We start from the raw sequence: 17410 nt of genomic DNA, 5'->3' as shown, positions 1-17410 counted from the left end.
AGAACATGCTGTTCCTTTTTATCATATCATTTGATCATTTATCAATTACCAAATTTTCTCTATGAAGGAATATCTAGGTTTGGAATATTTTCTTCAAATAAAGGACATTTTCCTCAAGAGAGAATTTCAACTGCGGTAATTTAAGATGAACAAAATATTTGGTTATCTTTTAAAAAAGTTTCAGAGTTTTCCACATCCACAGAAAGAACAACTTGCACAGAAAACTATAGTTCATCTCACTTTCATTGGAGAGACAGGAAACAATACCTGATTTTCTCTTCTGCTTTATTTTCAAATATCAGTAAAGGAAGTCCAGACCTTGAAGAATCTGATTTATGCACTGATACTGGTTACAATTTCTAATTAGATTAGATTTTGTACCCCTGAAAGAGAAGAATGCCTTCTCCTTTCAGGCTACAGTTCACATTCTCACCAGGCTCATTACCATTTTTGTTTGCACCTGTATTTTCTCTCGTCCGTCTCCCAGTCCATCTCTTAATGAGGCTGTGAAAGCTATGGTCAAGAAGAATAATTTTCTCTGTTAGGTCTATTTCACTTACTCATTTGTCAACAAGGTTCAATCCCACCACCTCAGCTTTTGCAAGAAAGAATTCGTTCTCTGCACCCTGGATAAATTCTGGATTATGTAGTTAGAGAGAATTTGATGGGCAGAAGTAATTTTCCTACTGGCCATATCCATTTTGCAGAGGAATTTAAATAGCCAATAGCCATCTTCACAACCTTTCTTTGTTCTGGATGTTAATTTGTAAAATGTACATCACCACAGAAAAGGAACCTTAAATTCTCCCTTATGTGTCATGTACTTATGAAACTTGAGAGTGATCCTCTTCTCATTAGAACTTTACATGCACAACTGTCATTAATCCTGAAACAGGATGCCATTAATAATTTTCTGAAATCTTAGTATCAGGTTCTCACTGCACTTTACAAGTACAATAAATATAATTTTTGTTCAATAAAATGGAATTAAAAGCTCACTTATGCTGTAAAAATCTGTAGATGACTTTTAAATTAATAAAAGCTTTTATAAATTTTAATGAGTTAAAGGAAAGATTCTCCTAAGCAGGCAAAATTAATGTATTACAGAATTTCCTGCTTTGGTTTAATTGCACTATTTTCCATTTTAAATTCACTCTGATAAAACTCTAACAATGGACATTTTAAATTGCCTTGCACTCAGGATTTTTATTATTATTATTTAATCATTTATTTACATCTCTTTTACCCTGATATGCAGGCTTTTGGCTTCTGTTCTGTCCTTTTGAACAGTTGGCAAAAATCGTCCCCAACTTTTAATACATGGCAACTTGAAAAATATACTTGACATCCTTGCAGAAACAAAAAGGAAATATGACTTGGAGAGATAACATATCACCCAAAGCACATAGATATTCAATTATCACTATTTTGATATCTCTTGCTAGTTCCATGGGGGCTTTGGTTTTGTTTTTAGCATCACTTCTCTGACTTTTACTTCAGCCTGTTATAAATGAAAAGGAATTCCCCTATGTGTTTTGTCTGGTTTGAATAAAAAAGCATCATCACTAAACCCGCAAGTATATTCAAAAGCAAACCAGGACAAGTTTCTAAAAATGTTACAGCTGTAACATTTTCAGACTAGTTATGTATCTGCAGGATCTGTTCAGTACCAAAGTTTTGCAGTAGAAGTGTCAAGGACTTATTTTTATTCTGCGACAATCACCTACTTTGGATGGTTTTACAGGTGCATCCAATACAGTTTTGCCCTCTGATGGCCATTCCACTGTGGCTGGGCTTTGCTAACACAGCACTGAGCTGCATCTTGTGCAATCTACATTTAACAGAGCCTTTACTACAGGCTAATTGCAGTCCCAGTTTCCACAGCATAGGTAAGAGATCCTGACTGAAAACAGTAGATTTACAAGATGTACTCATTACTCTATCAAAAAAACCACTTTACCTACAGGATCTTGATTATCAGTCTAATGGCACACTCTAGCTATTGTGTTTGGCATTCATAACCTTTAAAGCAGAGAATGTAAAAAATAAAGAAAAAAAAAAGAAAAAAAAATTGCCAAAAGTGGCAATTGAGGAGTCTGAAGCAATATCTTAGTGTTTTTCTTCTTTTTTTTTTTTTCACATTGCATTAGATTGAGAGCACCAAAACCCTGCTGTCATGCTCTCTTGAGAATACCCCTCACCCCTGCCACAGCACTGGAGCTCTGCATCTGCCCAAAAGGAGTAACACTCATTCCTGCCATAAATGTGCACAGGATTTCTGCAGCTGTCTACACCACAAATGTGGCCAAGACTCCCTCCAAGCTCAAGAGGGTCTGCTTTGGGTAGCAACTGCCCCACTGCAAAGGTCAAACAAAGGAAGAATTGCAAATTCATAAGAGGAACATGGCTGGAAATGAAAATTTTTAGAACAGAAGGGATTGTTTTTCCCAGCAGTTTGGTATTTATCAATATTTATAGTAAGATTCCTCTTGCAGTGAAAGCTTTCTGTGAGAAAAGTTTATTGGGGTCAGCAAATAAAGCATGTCTCAGTAAAAATGATGCAGAAGATACGCTTCTGAGGAGGGTCTCAGGATGCAGAGAGACACACAGGAGGTGAAATATCTTGTACATCAGTTTCTAATGCAAAAAAGATCAAAACTTAAACTATGCCAAAGGCCAATTCTTTTTAAGAGGAATGTATTAAAGTTGAGCCCAAAGATATATATTTCAAGGTGACAGCAATTTCTCCCAGGAAACAATTAGTCACCAGAATAAAATTTATCCAGACAGTGTCCCAATACTGTCAATTGTTATCTTAGGTTATTAAAATCAGCACAAAAAATAAATAACTGCTGGATCACACATTCATCAGTTGGTGATGATATTACAGCTAAGATTCATTTAGCACAAACACCCAGAGGTCACCAGCTGGCAGTGCTGAGTCCAATGAATTTTCCACAGCTAGAAATAATATCCTGAACATTTACAACTCAAGTCAAATCTATTCTATACTCCTTTCTTCCAATTATCTTACCCTTCCTGCTGTCTCATCACCTTTCTCTGCCCTTTTTCCTCCATCATTATCTCATCTAAGTCTCTAGAGAACAGAAAATTTTTTCAGTCTTTTTCAATATCTTCACCTATTTCAGATTTACATTAATGCAGTGATGAATTAATCTAGCTATTTGAGAAAACCACTCACCCTTTGCTTCATCTATAGCAAAAAAAATTCACCCATCCAAGATCTGTGCAAGATACTAAATATATCTTCCTCCCTTGATTTACAATCTCTTCTTGGCTGGAAAAGAAACTTGGACACTGTCAGATATCTGGAATGGACCAGGATTACATGGCCTGGCATTCATGACCTCAGCTAAATCCACAAAAGTAAGAAACACATGTTGAATCAATAAGCACATCAGTGACTGTTCTCCAAATGCACTGAGACCAAATGGCACAGAAAAGTCTGTTCCTGGCCAGCTCCCAAACCCAGGGACAGGGTGTGCAGGCTGCCACCAGTGTGCAGGCTGCCTATCTGCTGGGGACAGTCTGGCTGCACCTGGGCTCCTCTGGGATGCTGCTCATGCCCCAGCTCACAGCAAGGCTGGGAGTGGGCCTAGAAACATTTTGCAATATGAAATATTGGGTTTGAGAGCCCAGAAAGGATACCTAATTTAAAGTTACTGGTATAGACACAGTAAATGAGGATGACACCAAAGTCTTGCTCCCCATAAACCAGACTTGGAGCAGCTGGGTATAACCAGAGAGCAAAGATCATTAAGCACCTTCATTACTCTCCAGGAAAACTGAATGTGTGTCAGGATTTTTCATGACCTTTTTGGAATCCACCACATACTATGAAGACAGACATGAGTACATCAGTTTACCTTTCCTTTTCATCAGAACATCTTACTGCTCACGGGGCTCTCAGGCCAATTGCAAACACCCAGCCCGGGTCCTAGCAGGAAACAACACTGAACCCCACTGTTCCCTTCCAAAAAGAGAATGCAGTTATTCAATTAGATCATGAACTTTACTCAGCTTTTATTGTGGTATCTCATGAAGTCAGAAAATGAGTCATAACGCGTCAGAAAAAAAATTTTGAATCCCCCATAAAGTCTTTTCATTCCACATTAGGACACCTATATCAAGGCAAGTTAAGCAGCCACAAGACCACAGCCACTAAACAAGCTCACCTGAGATGGACCTAAACCACCTCCTCTCCTTGCTTTGGTCTCTGATAGGTAATTGATGTTCCTTGGTTGGTTGTTTTCAGCTCCACCCAGCAGTAAAACACTTGGTCAGGTTTGCTTGCTTCCCTAAGTTTGTAGATTTATGCAGATTTTGATACCAACCTGAGGAGCAAAGCCATGCTATGGGGCAGTCCAAGGTAGCATTGCTCCCAAAATACTCTAGAAAGAGCACCTTTCACAGGGAAGTGTTAATTTCCAGTTATGTATCTGTATATGTGTGTACATTGAGCAACCCGTCCAACACTTGAGACTGAACAAATAACTTCTTGCCTCCAGAATCCATTTTTTTTTCCTCTTTATTTACCTTCTCTTTCTTTTGAAGATGTGTTGGGATATTAGATTAACTCAGAAATGCATGAACTTTTTTGCTGCAATGTGTGTTCTTCAGTTTTTCACTGGATTTGAAACTTAGTCTTATTGTAGCTGGCAACAGTAATGTACTGGTGTGGGTCTGCTGTGGAATACATGCAGCTTCCATAGACTGATAAGTGAAAAGAAAAATACACAGTATATAGCCACTCAGAGAATGCAGCTAACACTTCTTCATGGCTTGTTAAATAAATCAAACATATTTTTTTGTCTATACTAGGAAAATTACCTATAAGCTGAAAAAAGAAAATCCTATCCTTCTCCCTCTGTTGCTTTAGAAAATGTCCTGGCAAGTTAAAAAATTTTTGCAAGGCTACTAAAAATAAGACCAATGTTTCAAAACTTTTGAGAAATGGTCCAATTTTTTTTTCATTTTTTTCAGTTCCTCATCATCATAGAAACCACTTTGATACATGATTTTTTTTTTTGAGGGAAAAAAAATCTGTCTTTTGTGGTAAGCCACGTTGTTTTCAGAGCAGCCAGTGGATGCTTCAAACATCTCTTCATGACTGAGGACAAGTCACATAATACCAAATCTACCTGCACTGGCTCTTGGCTCAGTCCTAATGCATGTTGTAAGAAATGTATTTAAAACATGAATACTTTCAGAAACACCACTCATCTTGCCCAGGGGACACTCAGATATCTGGGAAAGGATGAACATGGATAAAATGCTGAATATTAGAGTGGAACAGACTCAAGGTGGGACCAAGTTGGCAGCTGACATTTCTACAGCCCATTCATCTAAGCTTGAAATATCCATGGCAAATAAAAAGGTATGATAAAAAACAGGACTGCATTTTATTTTAAGAAGAAATCTCTATTATCAGAAATGCCTCTAATGGTGATAAAAGTGGCTTTAAGCATTTATTCAATTTCATTTCTAAAATGAAGGTTATAAATCAGCCCCAAACCCTTCTTGAAAAACACTGTTATCCTCCGAGCTTTATGAGCATTTACAGAAGAATGATTCCTTCTGTGTCAGATGTTATGAAAGACAGTTCATACTTCAAATAATGTGATTTATAGGTTGAGATTGTAAAGTTATATTTATTAAAGCCCAGAGAAGATGCATGAGCTTCAAAAGGCTTAATAGAGATCTTTCAGAGTTGAGATGCTACCTTTGTTTTATATAAGGTTCTCTGTATTCTTGTGTAAGCTGTGGTTACTGATAGATCCAGCAGAACCCCCCACCACAGAACATTTACCTTCTTTCCTCCTCTTTTTCTCTCCACAAGAATTTAACTGATGAAGGATTGTATACATATATCTCATTACTTTCTTCAGTTATCATGAAAAACTAAAGGATTTTCCAGTATTCATGTTTGTTTCTTAAACTGCCAGCTTTTATTTTTGGTGATGTAATTTCTCAAAGAAAGATTAATATGTTCAAGGAGTTGTGAGGAGATTTATTACTATTTTAATATTATTTCAAAATCCAGATGATAAACTTTTGAAAATCAGCTGTTCACATCAGGGACAGTACCACAAACTCATGAAAATCTTATCATGATGGAATTTCCTCCAAAATATACTTTTCAATGGTGATTTAGTATTTGACATTTTGATTTGAAAGATGTAGGATTTAATTTCAATTCATCACAATGAAAAAAAAAAAATACAACACTGAAATCATTCTTACAGAAATTGATACTTTATGAAAAATAAAAATATTTTAATTTCAGGATTTTAGTCACCAAAATCTTACCTTAGATTTCCAAAAACTGATATGAACCATAAGAGAGTGTGATAGAGCCTGGAAAGAGAGACTAGGCCAAAAGAACTTTGGCATTTAAAGAAATTGAAGTTGTCTAATTCCCCATACACCATGACATAACTGTTCCTTGTGAGATTAATATTCCAGTTTCTGAAACAATACCAGCCTATTAGTTCCTGATACAGCCCCTTTGTACATTTACAGTTCAATCAACAATACAAACAGCAAAATCCAACTCTGAAAAATGAAATTAATCTAGTGCAATTACTATGGAAGAAATGCAGATTCAACTGTTTCCTTCCATTACTGTATCAGGAATTGACTCATAGGAGGAAAACTCATGGATTCATGCCAATCATCTAATATAACTACAATGTAAAATGTATTTGATGAAAATCATTATTGCATCTAAACTGCAAGTAGAAATACATTAAACAGAGTTCTAGTTCATCACCAAACAATGAAAATGTTATTCTAAGAAATTATTCCTGGGAACAACATATTTAAGGGCTATTCCATTCATACTTGCATTGGTCCTTTTCCCATGGTAGAAATAAAAATGTAGTTTCAGATATTAAATAAATGAAATACAATTAATATATGTAAAAGTTTCATATGGCTTGAACAGATGTGACCATTATTCATGGACCATTTATGGTTTTTGTGCTTTGTCCTTGTTGCAGTTCAATAACAAAAGTCATTATTTGACGATAATGTGTAGAATATCTTGAAATTTGGGACACAGAAGTCAGAGGTCTGGAAAATTCTACTGCAGCCTGCAAGTGTAGACACTCCAGAAATACATCACAAGTTAATTTAAATTAACTTGGGATTGTTCAAGGCTAATTTTTTATAGAAACGTATTTTAAGCCTGATACAAGGAAAGAGTTATTCAAGGTAGACTAGATTACTTTTGGGAAGGTTCAAGCTCAAGATTTCCCTTTGCTGTCCCAGGGTGAAATACAGGTTCTCCAGCAGTTCAGCAGCTCACTCTGGAGACAGATCTTTGAATCACCACACATTTGAATGTGCAGTGTTTGAGGTGAGCACTTCAGGTGAAAATAATAAGGGTCAATGAAAATATTTTTTTGAAAAGTTTCTACAATTCTAATTGTATTATTTTGAGTCCCTGAATGTCAGTAGAGCTTCATACAAAATCACAGAACCATCGAACACCCTGAGTTGGAAGGGACCCACAGGGATCATTGAGTCCAACTCCTGGCCTTACACTGGACATCCCCAAGAGTCACACCATGTGCCTGAGATCATTGTCCAAATGCTTCCTGAGCTCTGTCAGGCTGGTGCTGTGATCCCTTCCCTGGAGAGCTGTTCCAGTGCCCAACCACTCTCTGGGTGAAGAACCTTTCCCTGATATCCAACCTAAACCTCCCCTGCCTCGACTTCATGACATTTCCTCAAGTCCTGTCGCCGGTCAGGAGAGTAAAGAGATCAGTACTTGTACATAGATTGGTCAACTATAACCATTGCTAGAGACATCAAATACAAAACATTGTTAGTGCACTGAAGCATCTTGAATAGTGTCCTATTTGCCTGAAATGTTTTGTAACTCGAGTACTACATTCCTCTTTCATTTTCTGCATTTCTCATACACACATATAGTATAACATTTGAGTCTTGATATCCTGTGATATCTTAGAGGTGTAGGCAGGATAAAAGGCATCATCATGCCCAGTGCATTTTAAGGTATTGCTTGTTTCAACTTTAATCTTTGGCATGGAAAAAGAAAATGAGAAAGAATATTTATCATTTGAGTATAACTCAGTAATGGCAATCTAGCATTCTTTTTGTTTCACGATAAATATTTGATCTTCAGTCTTTCAGCACTGCTATGTTTATCTCTCAGATCACATTAACCTATGACTCTTTCTGTGCAGTGTCTAGTTACACAGTGGAAACTTCCACACCTCCTGCTAAAGAACAAAAGTTCATGGGATTTCAAAAAAGGTAGACAAATACATATCAGAGAACTCCACAGGCTCCTAAGCACAGATATACATACCATATCTTTGGTAAAAAAATCCCAAGACTAGAGCTTGCTGGAACCTTGGAAAATATACTGGGAAAGTTTTGTATTGCAATCACAATGATGTAGTTTTTTAAAGCCTTCAACAGGGTATTAGATTGGCTCAGATCATTCATATCAAGTGAAGAGCACATATATATGCATATAATTAGATCCTTTTGGAGCTAATTTGGAATAAATTTTGAGTTCAAATGCTTTCTATCAGAGTGCAATTATACTAAAGTTCGCTCTAGACAGAACACAATTTGGCTTTTAATTTGTGAAAGGTGCTAACCTGGCACCAGGAGTGAGCCAAGGGATGGGCAGAACATTGTAGGTTGGGCAGTGACTTCAAGTAAGGCAGCTAAAACTCACAAAACACAAGATCAATGTGCATGGTAACCATCTGCAACCCGTCAAGCTATTCAGAGACTGAATAATTTTCATATTGTAATGGTTTATGTCCCCTCCACCTTTTCATTTTCTGAATTATACAGGTCATTAGATAAGGAGGAAAACTCTGCATCCCATTACTACTATCACTACAAAAGCCAGCAAGTATTATCACACTACATAAGAGCCAGCAAATATTTTAAGCTGCTGGTGTAGTTGAAGCTAGTCATTGCTTGACCAGCATTTCCTCACAATCATGTGTGACCAAAAGATTCAGTGTCTAGCATGGAGAAGATAAGGGAAATTCCAGGTGACAAAAAGGCACTTTTTTGTTGTCCTGTGACAGTAATTTTTAGAAAGTAATTGAGTTTTGAATTTTCTTTGAATCAACTAAAAAAAAAAAAGAATTAATGGCTAGTTTTGATATTCCACAGCTTTATTAGAGAGGTTTAGTCCACGTATTGTCAAAAACAAATGAGACAGGACAACACATTTCAACACAGTGTTGTAAAAATTTGGAGGGAAACCAAAGCAGAAATGAACAGATTAATATGATGTTTAAATATTCCAATTTAAAAAGACACCTTAAAAATATTAATGAAAAATAAAACTCCCTGTGAAGCCTTTAACAAAGGAGGTCATCAAAAATATTTTGTTCTTTTCAGCTTTCCAGCCTTCCATATTCTGAACTGATTCAGCAACAAGGAGAAAATGAGAGATCCATGAAAGCATTTTAATGATTTTCTTACCACAGATTGACTAGGAAGGGATGTTCCAGGCCTTGCATTATCTGCAGCTCCCGGAAAACATTGCGAACTTCATCTCTCTCAATGCATTTCTGTTTATTCATATACTTCATGGCATACATTTTCTTTGTGTCTCTCTTCTGTACAATGCACACCTAATTGGCAGCAAAGTAAAAGAAAAATTTTGACACCTTGAGAAAGTGAATTCAATTGTGACTTTGGAAAAAAGGAGTCTTTAATGATATTTCAATAATTCAGATCCGGTTATTACAACTGAGTAATACACTCACTAAGTTCATTTCACCTCTGCAGGATTATTTGTAATTGATTGTAATTAAAAATTAACAAAAACCCAACCCAACCCTGCATAAGAGGAAATGGAGACCCAGAAAAATATCATAACTTTCAGAACATACATGGTAAAGCTGAGAGTAATATGCTGCAATGGCTGAAATCACAGTCTGTTTAATTATTCAGAGAAATTACTGCCTCCTGCCTAGGAAAATGCTCAGTCATTGTCCTCATTCCCACAAGTCAATACTCACATCTTCATTACTGCATCATAAACCTTGCCTGTGTTCCCAAGGCTCAATATTTCATCTAAATATCAGAATTATGCTCCCTTAATTACTGTTGAAAGAAAAAGAATTCTCATACAGGTATTCATCATAATATTTTTGAATTCACAAGAGACCATTACAATGATTTAGTCTCTGGCAGCAAATGTCTATGCTTTTACTTTATCTTTTTTTTTTTTTTTTTTTTTTTTTTTTAACAAAAGCCAAAAAATGTAAATGCATGAAGAAAATCAGTCAAGAGAACTTCCATAGGAATTCTGGATTTCCTTTTGTCATGGCATTTTACCTTGAGAATGGAGCTGGAGACTGGCACAAGCACCACAACCAAGCATCAGGTTAAGTACAATTTTTGGCAACAGAGAAATACACAATTGTTCTGAATGTACTGGAAACATCTGGTTTAGATGTTTCAGATCCCAGGTCTGCAGTGTCTAAGTTCAAAGGTATTCTGGATTCACTTGGTGTGGGCATTATTTTTTTATTTGTATATTTAAATACATTCACACATACACACATTTTGTTTTGAGCCCATCAATGTTGCACAATGGTGAGTGCTGAAATTTTGTTTATTTTTCACCTTGGATTGTTATGAAAGATCTGAAAATTGTTGATGCTCTTAAGATAACTAAAGATTCACATTTATATGGAAAGAACCCTGGCTGTGGAGCAATATGGAATTGCGTTTGGCCTTTTGGAGGAAGAAAAAGTAGCAAGTGGGATCGAGTGGGAAACTGAGTAGGAAAAGTAGGGATGAAAATGAATTATTCAAGCTCCCACAGGTCCTTCAAAAACATAAGCAGAATTTTCAAGGGCAAATTCTGACATCCTGTCTTAGAATATGTGGAGATTCCAATTTAGCAAGTCATATTATAAAGTGCAACATTTGGGGATTTTAGCTCAGAGCCTAAGTCCAGAAATTCAGCCACGTACATCAGTTTACATCATAATTTTCATGTACAACTTGGCCAAGAGTTAGGTGTTTGCAGAAGTCTCCTAGTCCATTACATTAAAAGCCTCCCTATTGAAGGGTTGACTAGAGAGACTGCTGAGAGAATGGGTTTGAGAATTACAGGTTTGACCAATGTGGCAGCACCAAAATATGTCATGCAAACCAGTTTTGAAACACTGCTGGGACTCCAGAAGGCACGCAGCTCTCTTACCTGGCAGTAAAGAAAAGGGTGTTCAGCACAGCTGAAACAGACCTTCTGTTGTTGGTAGAAGCTTGCCTAACGCACAACTAGCTTCACAGCAGAATGATAGTAAACATTTTCTAGCAATGTGTACCTACGCAAATCCTTTAACACAGTTACAAAATCAATAGGATTTTAATGAATATAATGAAGCTACTTCGTACTAAAAATCAGGAAACACAACCTGCATCCATGTTGATGTTACTGTAAAAAAATGCCTGACATTGCTATGTCAGCACTGGATCGTATTGGAGATCTTCCCTGGCACTTCTACCTGCTGGCTGTCAGCTCTTATGAGCAGGACATCAGTGGATTGACACTTTCCACTAAAGCAAGAAAGAAGGGGAAAGCCCTTCTCATGTGCAATCTTCATGGGAAATGTTTAAGTTGGGGCGTTTTTTGTTCCAAAGGAGCAATTTTAAAATAGGGATAAACAGGTGCTCTGGAACCTCAATAAGAAAATTCTGTGATGACTCATTATGATGAAAGTCTGTGCAGAATTGCCTTATTTACATGTATCAGTATAGAGGCCCATCACACTCACAGTCTTTCCAATTTTTCTGTGAATATAATTTACCAAAGGCCAGACAGTAAGATGATTCAGAGCATATATGTGTTCTGAACTCAACAACTATCCAGCTTCATAGTCAGTACAGAAGGACAGCAGCGATCTTCATAAGGTATGGATCTAAAGAGGTACAGGGCACTATCTCTGTCCCTGGAATGGTTTCCCTCTAATGTTCCCCAAAGAGGTTGCAGATTACCAGTTTGGATATAGGCATCCGTGTTGTACATGTTTGAAGGCAGGCATTATGAACCCCATTAATTTTCACTGGAATGGTATAGTGCTATTTTTAAAAATCTCTTGTGAAAAGATTCTCTTTTTAAAGGGTTTTTTTTACATATCTTAGTTGTTATCACAGGGTGGTGTCTTTTGTTATTTCTGGTAGAAGGTAACAGTGAGCTGCCTTAAAACCTATCAGGTTAGAAGAAATTTGACCAGAGAGTGACTTGGGGCCACTTTCCCTCAGAATCTGGGGAAGGAAGACAATAGACTATGGCTGCAGGGCTAAGCTTCATTTTTCAAGAGCAACATGTTCTGTGGCCCACTTCTAAACTACTTTCCTCTGATTTCACATGCAAAAAACAGAGAAGCTTGATGAAGGAAGCTGCATAATGCTGTGTTGGTGGAGCAACCATGGGTAGCTTCAACAAAGTTCTTCCCAGAGCAAAAGATGGTGATGGCTGAAATATCAGACCTGCTGCAAAACACAGATTTTTCCTGTTTCCCACTAGAAGAGACTTATAGCTGCTATGTGCATGGTGTGGAAAGAACAAGGTGCACTTAGAGTCAATTTTGGTCTAAATTTAGCACAGGAGTACTTAGACCTCTCAGAGTGCTACTAGATGTGGTTTGACAACAGGTGATAAAAGACCACAGCCAGAGGAAGCTGTGCATGAGGGCACAGTTAGGTGGAGAGCTGGAAGCTGGGCTGCTCACTCACCCATGCTCCTGTGTGATATTTTGCATCTCGTGTCAGTAGATGAGGTGGGGCAGCTTTGGCTGCCATGAGGACTCCCAGCCCAGCAGAGGGGCTGTGGCACTGCACGGGCAGAAACACTCACCCAACACAGAGGGCTACAAGAGAGAAATCAGATACACTCCAGATGGGAATTGATGAACCTGCTGTTGAGCATCTGTCTGAAATTCTGCTCCCTTGTGTGTCCTACCCACGTGCTCTGAAAAACTAGTTCTCATAGTCTTAGCCTACAAGCAGAGCTGGCAAGATTTACTCAAAGAGGCTGGAGAATGGATATCATAAGTTTGTCTTTAGGCTGCCAGGGGATTTCCTTTAAATATGGAGATTCATTCCCAGATTCCCCTGAGCGAGGCATGACATCTGGAGCAGCCAAAGCATCTGCTTAATATCCTTTCATATTAACTCAAGCTAAAAAACAGGTCATAATACTGTCAAACAATATTAATATTCTGCAGTTGTGTGTTATGTTGCTTTTAGGATAGAAGCATATTTTTTTCTGAAATATTTTGCATACTATTTACTAAAGTACCCTCAATCAGTGCTGACATGATTCTGGGCTCGCATCTGGTTTACACCACTGTAATTTCAATTTTACTTCATCACAGGAAGTCATTGTTTTATACAACCAAATTAATCAGAACTAAGTCTTGTGTCTCAGCATCTTAGACAAACAGGAGAGAGTTTGTACCTTGAAATTATAATTTGAATTCAATTTAAGACTGTTAGATTGTTTAATATAACAACTCCCATGAATAGAGAAGTCAGAAAAAATTGATACTATAATATCTCTGAGAACTAGTTGTTACACCTGAATACAAATTATTTTGCAGCAGTAACCCTGCAATTATGTGGTTATTGTTGCAGTAAAGGACAATGAGAATTCTTGCATTTCAACCCTCACTGGTTTTGTATTTATTGGATGATCTTCAAATATATAATTTTTTGCAATATTTTGTTTGAGAAGAGTGATAGCTCTACATATAACAACATTGAGAAGAAATAGCCAGATTAAGCAGGAGACAGCATTTCTAACATATCATATGTCCCTGTTCCTATTGTCTCTGCCCTTGCAAAGGAGCCCTCTCCCTTTCACATCATACAGGAAAATAAAACAAGCCTACTTTATGAAGGCTTGGTTGATTTTGATCCACTCTTCTCCACAGCACTCCGGAAACTGGTGAATGTTTCTATGATATTTCTAGAAATATCTAATTTTTTTACAGGTTTATACGAGTGTGGTTCTTGTGAACCCGCTTTGGGGAATCTGTATTGGTGAAAATAGAGTTGCACAATCCTCAGAGAACATGTTTAAAGTGTGAGTTCCCTCTACACTTGAATCCTTGTTTTGCAGTTGTCAAATGCAACAGGAAAGTCCTTGCTGTAGCAGGTTTCTTTTTCCCAGATGAGTACAGGCTTCTGACAAATCACCTTGTTTTTCCTTCCATGGGCAAGGGAAAGAAAGAAGCCTATTTTAAAATGACCTATTATAACATAGCCAAAAGCACAACATGGTAAATCAGTCACTGTTTCAAATGTCTGTCTCTGTGAGTCAGTCTTGCCTTTATTGTTCATTTAGAAGCCTCGTTGCTGGCAACTTTTCCTATTATTGTCCTTCTGGAAGTACCTGGCAGCAGAAAATGTCGAAAAGGGATGCAAGACTATTAATCTCTATTGCTCGGGGTCTGCTGTGCTCCAGCATCTTGCAGTGTATAACACCATGTTCAGTACCACGCTTTCTTAAACTGCCTGCTTCCTTGATGGCTCCTCTGTGGCCTTTTCTGTTTTCTGAGAGCAATAGGATGTTTTAAGACATGCTCTATTTTTTTATTTTATTGCTCTTGGTACAATATCTCTGTCTCTCTCTCTCTCAATATTTCTTAAATTACTTTGGTTGCCACAGCAACCGTAGGCCTCTGCAGGATATTGCTGCAGAGCCCCCGTGCTGCTCAGCTCGCTCTCGTGCACAGAGCTCAAGGTGATGCTCAGCACCTCAGCTCCTCCACTGGGACTGGCTGCCTCAGCAGCCGGGATCTGTGCCCCCAGCTGGCTTCAGAAATCAGCTCCCTGCCTTCGCCTTTGGCATTTTCAATTCACAGTCACAACATTTGCTGTCACAGGAACTCCTAGGCCATTTGGTATCAAATACTTTGTATCTCAAGTTCCTGTCTTTTCTGAGAAGTGGTCACTTGCTTTCAGCTGCTACCTCTGTAGCCAATTATTCTTAGGGACACCTTAAGAGCAGGTGCTTTCTCCTAGACACTGTTGCATGTTTTTCAGAAAAAGATACACCACAGCAGTTTTGAGCAGTGGAGAGAAGAGAAACCACAAGCATGCTCTTTTTTTCTGGAAACAAACAGGCTCACTTCAAAGGTGTCCTTTGAGAGCTCAGGTTGCACCTTGTTAAGGGACAGATAAAGGAGGTGAGGTCTGAGCCTGCTGGGACCATCACAGCCACAGCTTCTGTGTAAGTTGGCCGTTCTTTTGCTCAAGCCAAGTGATGGGCAAGCTGTGGCAGAATGTGTGTAGCCACTCATGGAGCAGTTCCCACAATCCTGGGCACATGCAGACCTACCTGGGGCATTATCTGGGCAGACAGGCACTGGCACAGACCTGGTGTGTTGTCTGCTGCCCTCCCAAAGAGGCACAGACAGGGCACGGATCAGTGGTACCCAAGCGAGGTGCAGGGCACTGCTCTAAAAGGAGCCTTTCTGGCTTCAGTGATCTTGCTTTGCCAAGTAGGTGAAGGCAGCTCTTTGCTTATGCCTTGGTCTTCATAAATACCAGGAAACTTTTTGCTTGTTTGTTTGTTTGTTTGTTTGTTTGTGGAAGATCTTTATGCTAGTTATGCTTAGCATATTCCAGTTACTAGTATATTGGAAGAGGGCAGGTTAGAAATGCTGATGAAACAAGTTTTATTTCTATATTAAAAATTTGCCAAGTGAATTCAAAAGTAGGCAATTTGAAACCAAAAATGTTGAACTCTGATCTAAGTAGCTATTCCTTTGTGAGGGTCAACATGATTTGGATATGTCTTTAACTTTTTTTCCTGTACATAACTTGCATTCTTGGACCTTTATTTAGTTTGACATGGTATTCCACCTCTGTATTGTGATAATAAACAATCACAGATCTCTGCTGCCCTGATTTTAAGGGGTGCTTAAGTACCTTTTTGCCCAAGCAGGATATAGTCCTATTGATCTCAAAGACAGTTTCTGCTGTCTGAATTGAACAAGGACTGTGCCATGAGGACCATGCTGTTCTGCAAAAAGTATTTCTGGCCTCTCTAAAATTAAAGTCATTGTTCTGCATGGAGGCCAAGAAACAGCAAAATCCTTTGTGTGTTCTTAATGCATGGTTACAGAAGTGCCTCACCAGCACCGAGCTGGCATGTACTCAGGACTCATTGAAATCAAGATCTAGACAGTTGTTGTTTCATCAGTCACTGATCAAGTATCAGTTATATTTCACCTTCAGATATATTCCTGTATGTTAGAAATGGTTTCTAATATTTTTAATATAAAATATTATTTTCTCTGACTTTGTGGCTTTGTATTTGCATTATATTTGGCTATGTGGCTTTGTATTATAAATTTAAAACCTTGTTATAATCACTATTAATAGGAAAGAAAGGTTGTCTACTCAAGCGTAAACAAACTATTAATCTTCTCTGTTTCAGAAAAATCCTGTTGAACAAACATTTACTCAATGATCATAATTATATTGTTTGTCAGTTAACACAGTCCCAAGAGGATTTATTCTATGCAAAGTGCCTTTAAAATACTGCAATTATTTTACAGACACAAATGAGCTCAGAGATTTAAGAACAAGATCACTTTGGTGGACTGTCTAAAGAAGTAGTCTGCTCCTATCTTTTTGTTTCCAGGACAGATTTTTAAATTCTGCTAATCTCCATTTTGGATAATTAATTATTATAATAACTTTTGCTCAATTAATTTTAGTGAATAGATTATAATAGAAATAATTTCATGAAGAGACAATTCATACTGGTGGCCAGATGTCCTTAAGAAGGAAAAGGCTGCAAAACCTATATTCTTTTACTATAATCAAGCCAGAAAAACAATAAAGTATTCCCTATTAGACATTTAACTGCTAAAGAGAGGTTGATCCTTACCTTTCCAAAACTCCCTTTCCCAATAGCCCGCAATATTTGAAAGTGGTCAAAGTTAACTGCAAAATAAAGGAGAGAAGAAAAGGAAAATAGTTTGTAGTGTGCTAAGTCAGAATCAGAAATCAGATAAGAAAAGAAATTACAGTGTGTCCAACTAATGTCTTTTTACAATGCGGTATTCCATTTTTCCTCTTAAAGCACCAAATATACTTAATAGCTAGCAAAGAATAAGTTTGCTTTAAAATATCCTGCATTCATTTTGTTCATCAATTCATCTTGGACCAATGTGTTCAGTGCCCAGTATCTCCAAAAAGAAATATATCTCTGCCCTAACCAAGTAACAAGACAAAAGTTAGCATTATGCAGCCATTAGCAAAAGCTGCTCAGCATTTTCCAGAAATATTGAAATCTATTAAAAGGACGCAGAATAATTCAAGTAACACCCTCTACCTACAGATATGTATATAACAT

General features: G+C 37.6%; 1 protein-coding gene across 2 annotated transcripts in view; it reads right to left on the bottom strand.

Moving 5' to 3' along the window:
- The window catches only part of STK32B (serine/threonine kinase 32B), a 163524-nt gene that overhangs the window by 113018 nt on the left and 33096 nt on the right, over positions 1 to 17410 (bottom strand). For both annotated transcript variants that reach the window (XM_053975150.1, XM_053975148.1), the window contains exons 2-3: positions 16943 to 16998; positions 9505 to 9656 (exon numbers count right to left, since the gene is read on the bottom strand). In XM_053975150.1, coding sequence (XP_053831125.1) covers positions 9505 to 9656; positions 16943 to 16998 — 208 coding nt within the window. The remainder of the gene's footprint in view (positions 1 to 9504; positions 9657 to 16942; positions 16999 to 17410) is intronic.

The sequence above is a fragment of the Vidua macroura genome, chromosome 4 (genome assembly GCF_024509145.1).
Source record: "Vidua macroura isolate BioBank_ID:100142 chromosome 4, ASM2450914v1, whole genome shotgun sequence".
NCBI lineage: Eukaryota > Metazoa > Chordata > Aves > Passeriformes > Viduidae > Vidua > Vidua macroura.
This window is presented reverse-complemented; position numbering and strand designations above follow the sequence as displayed.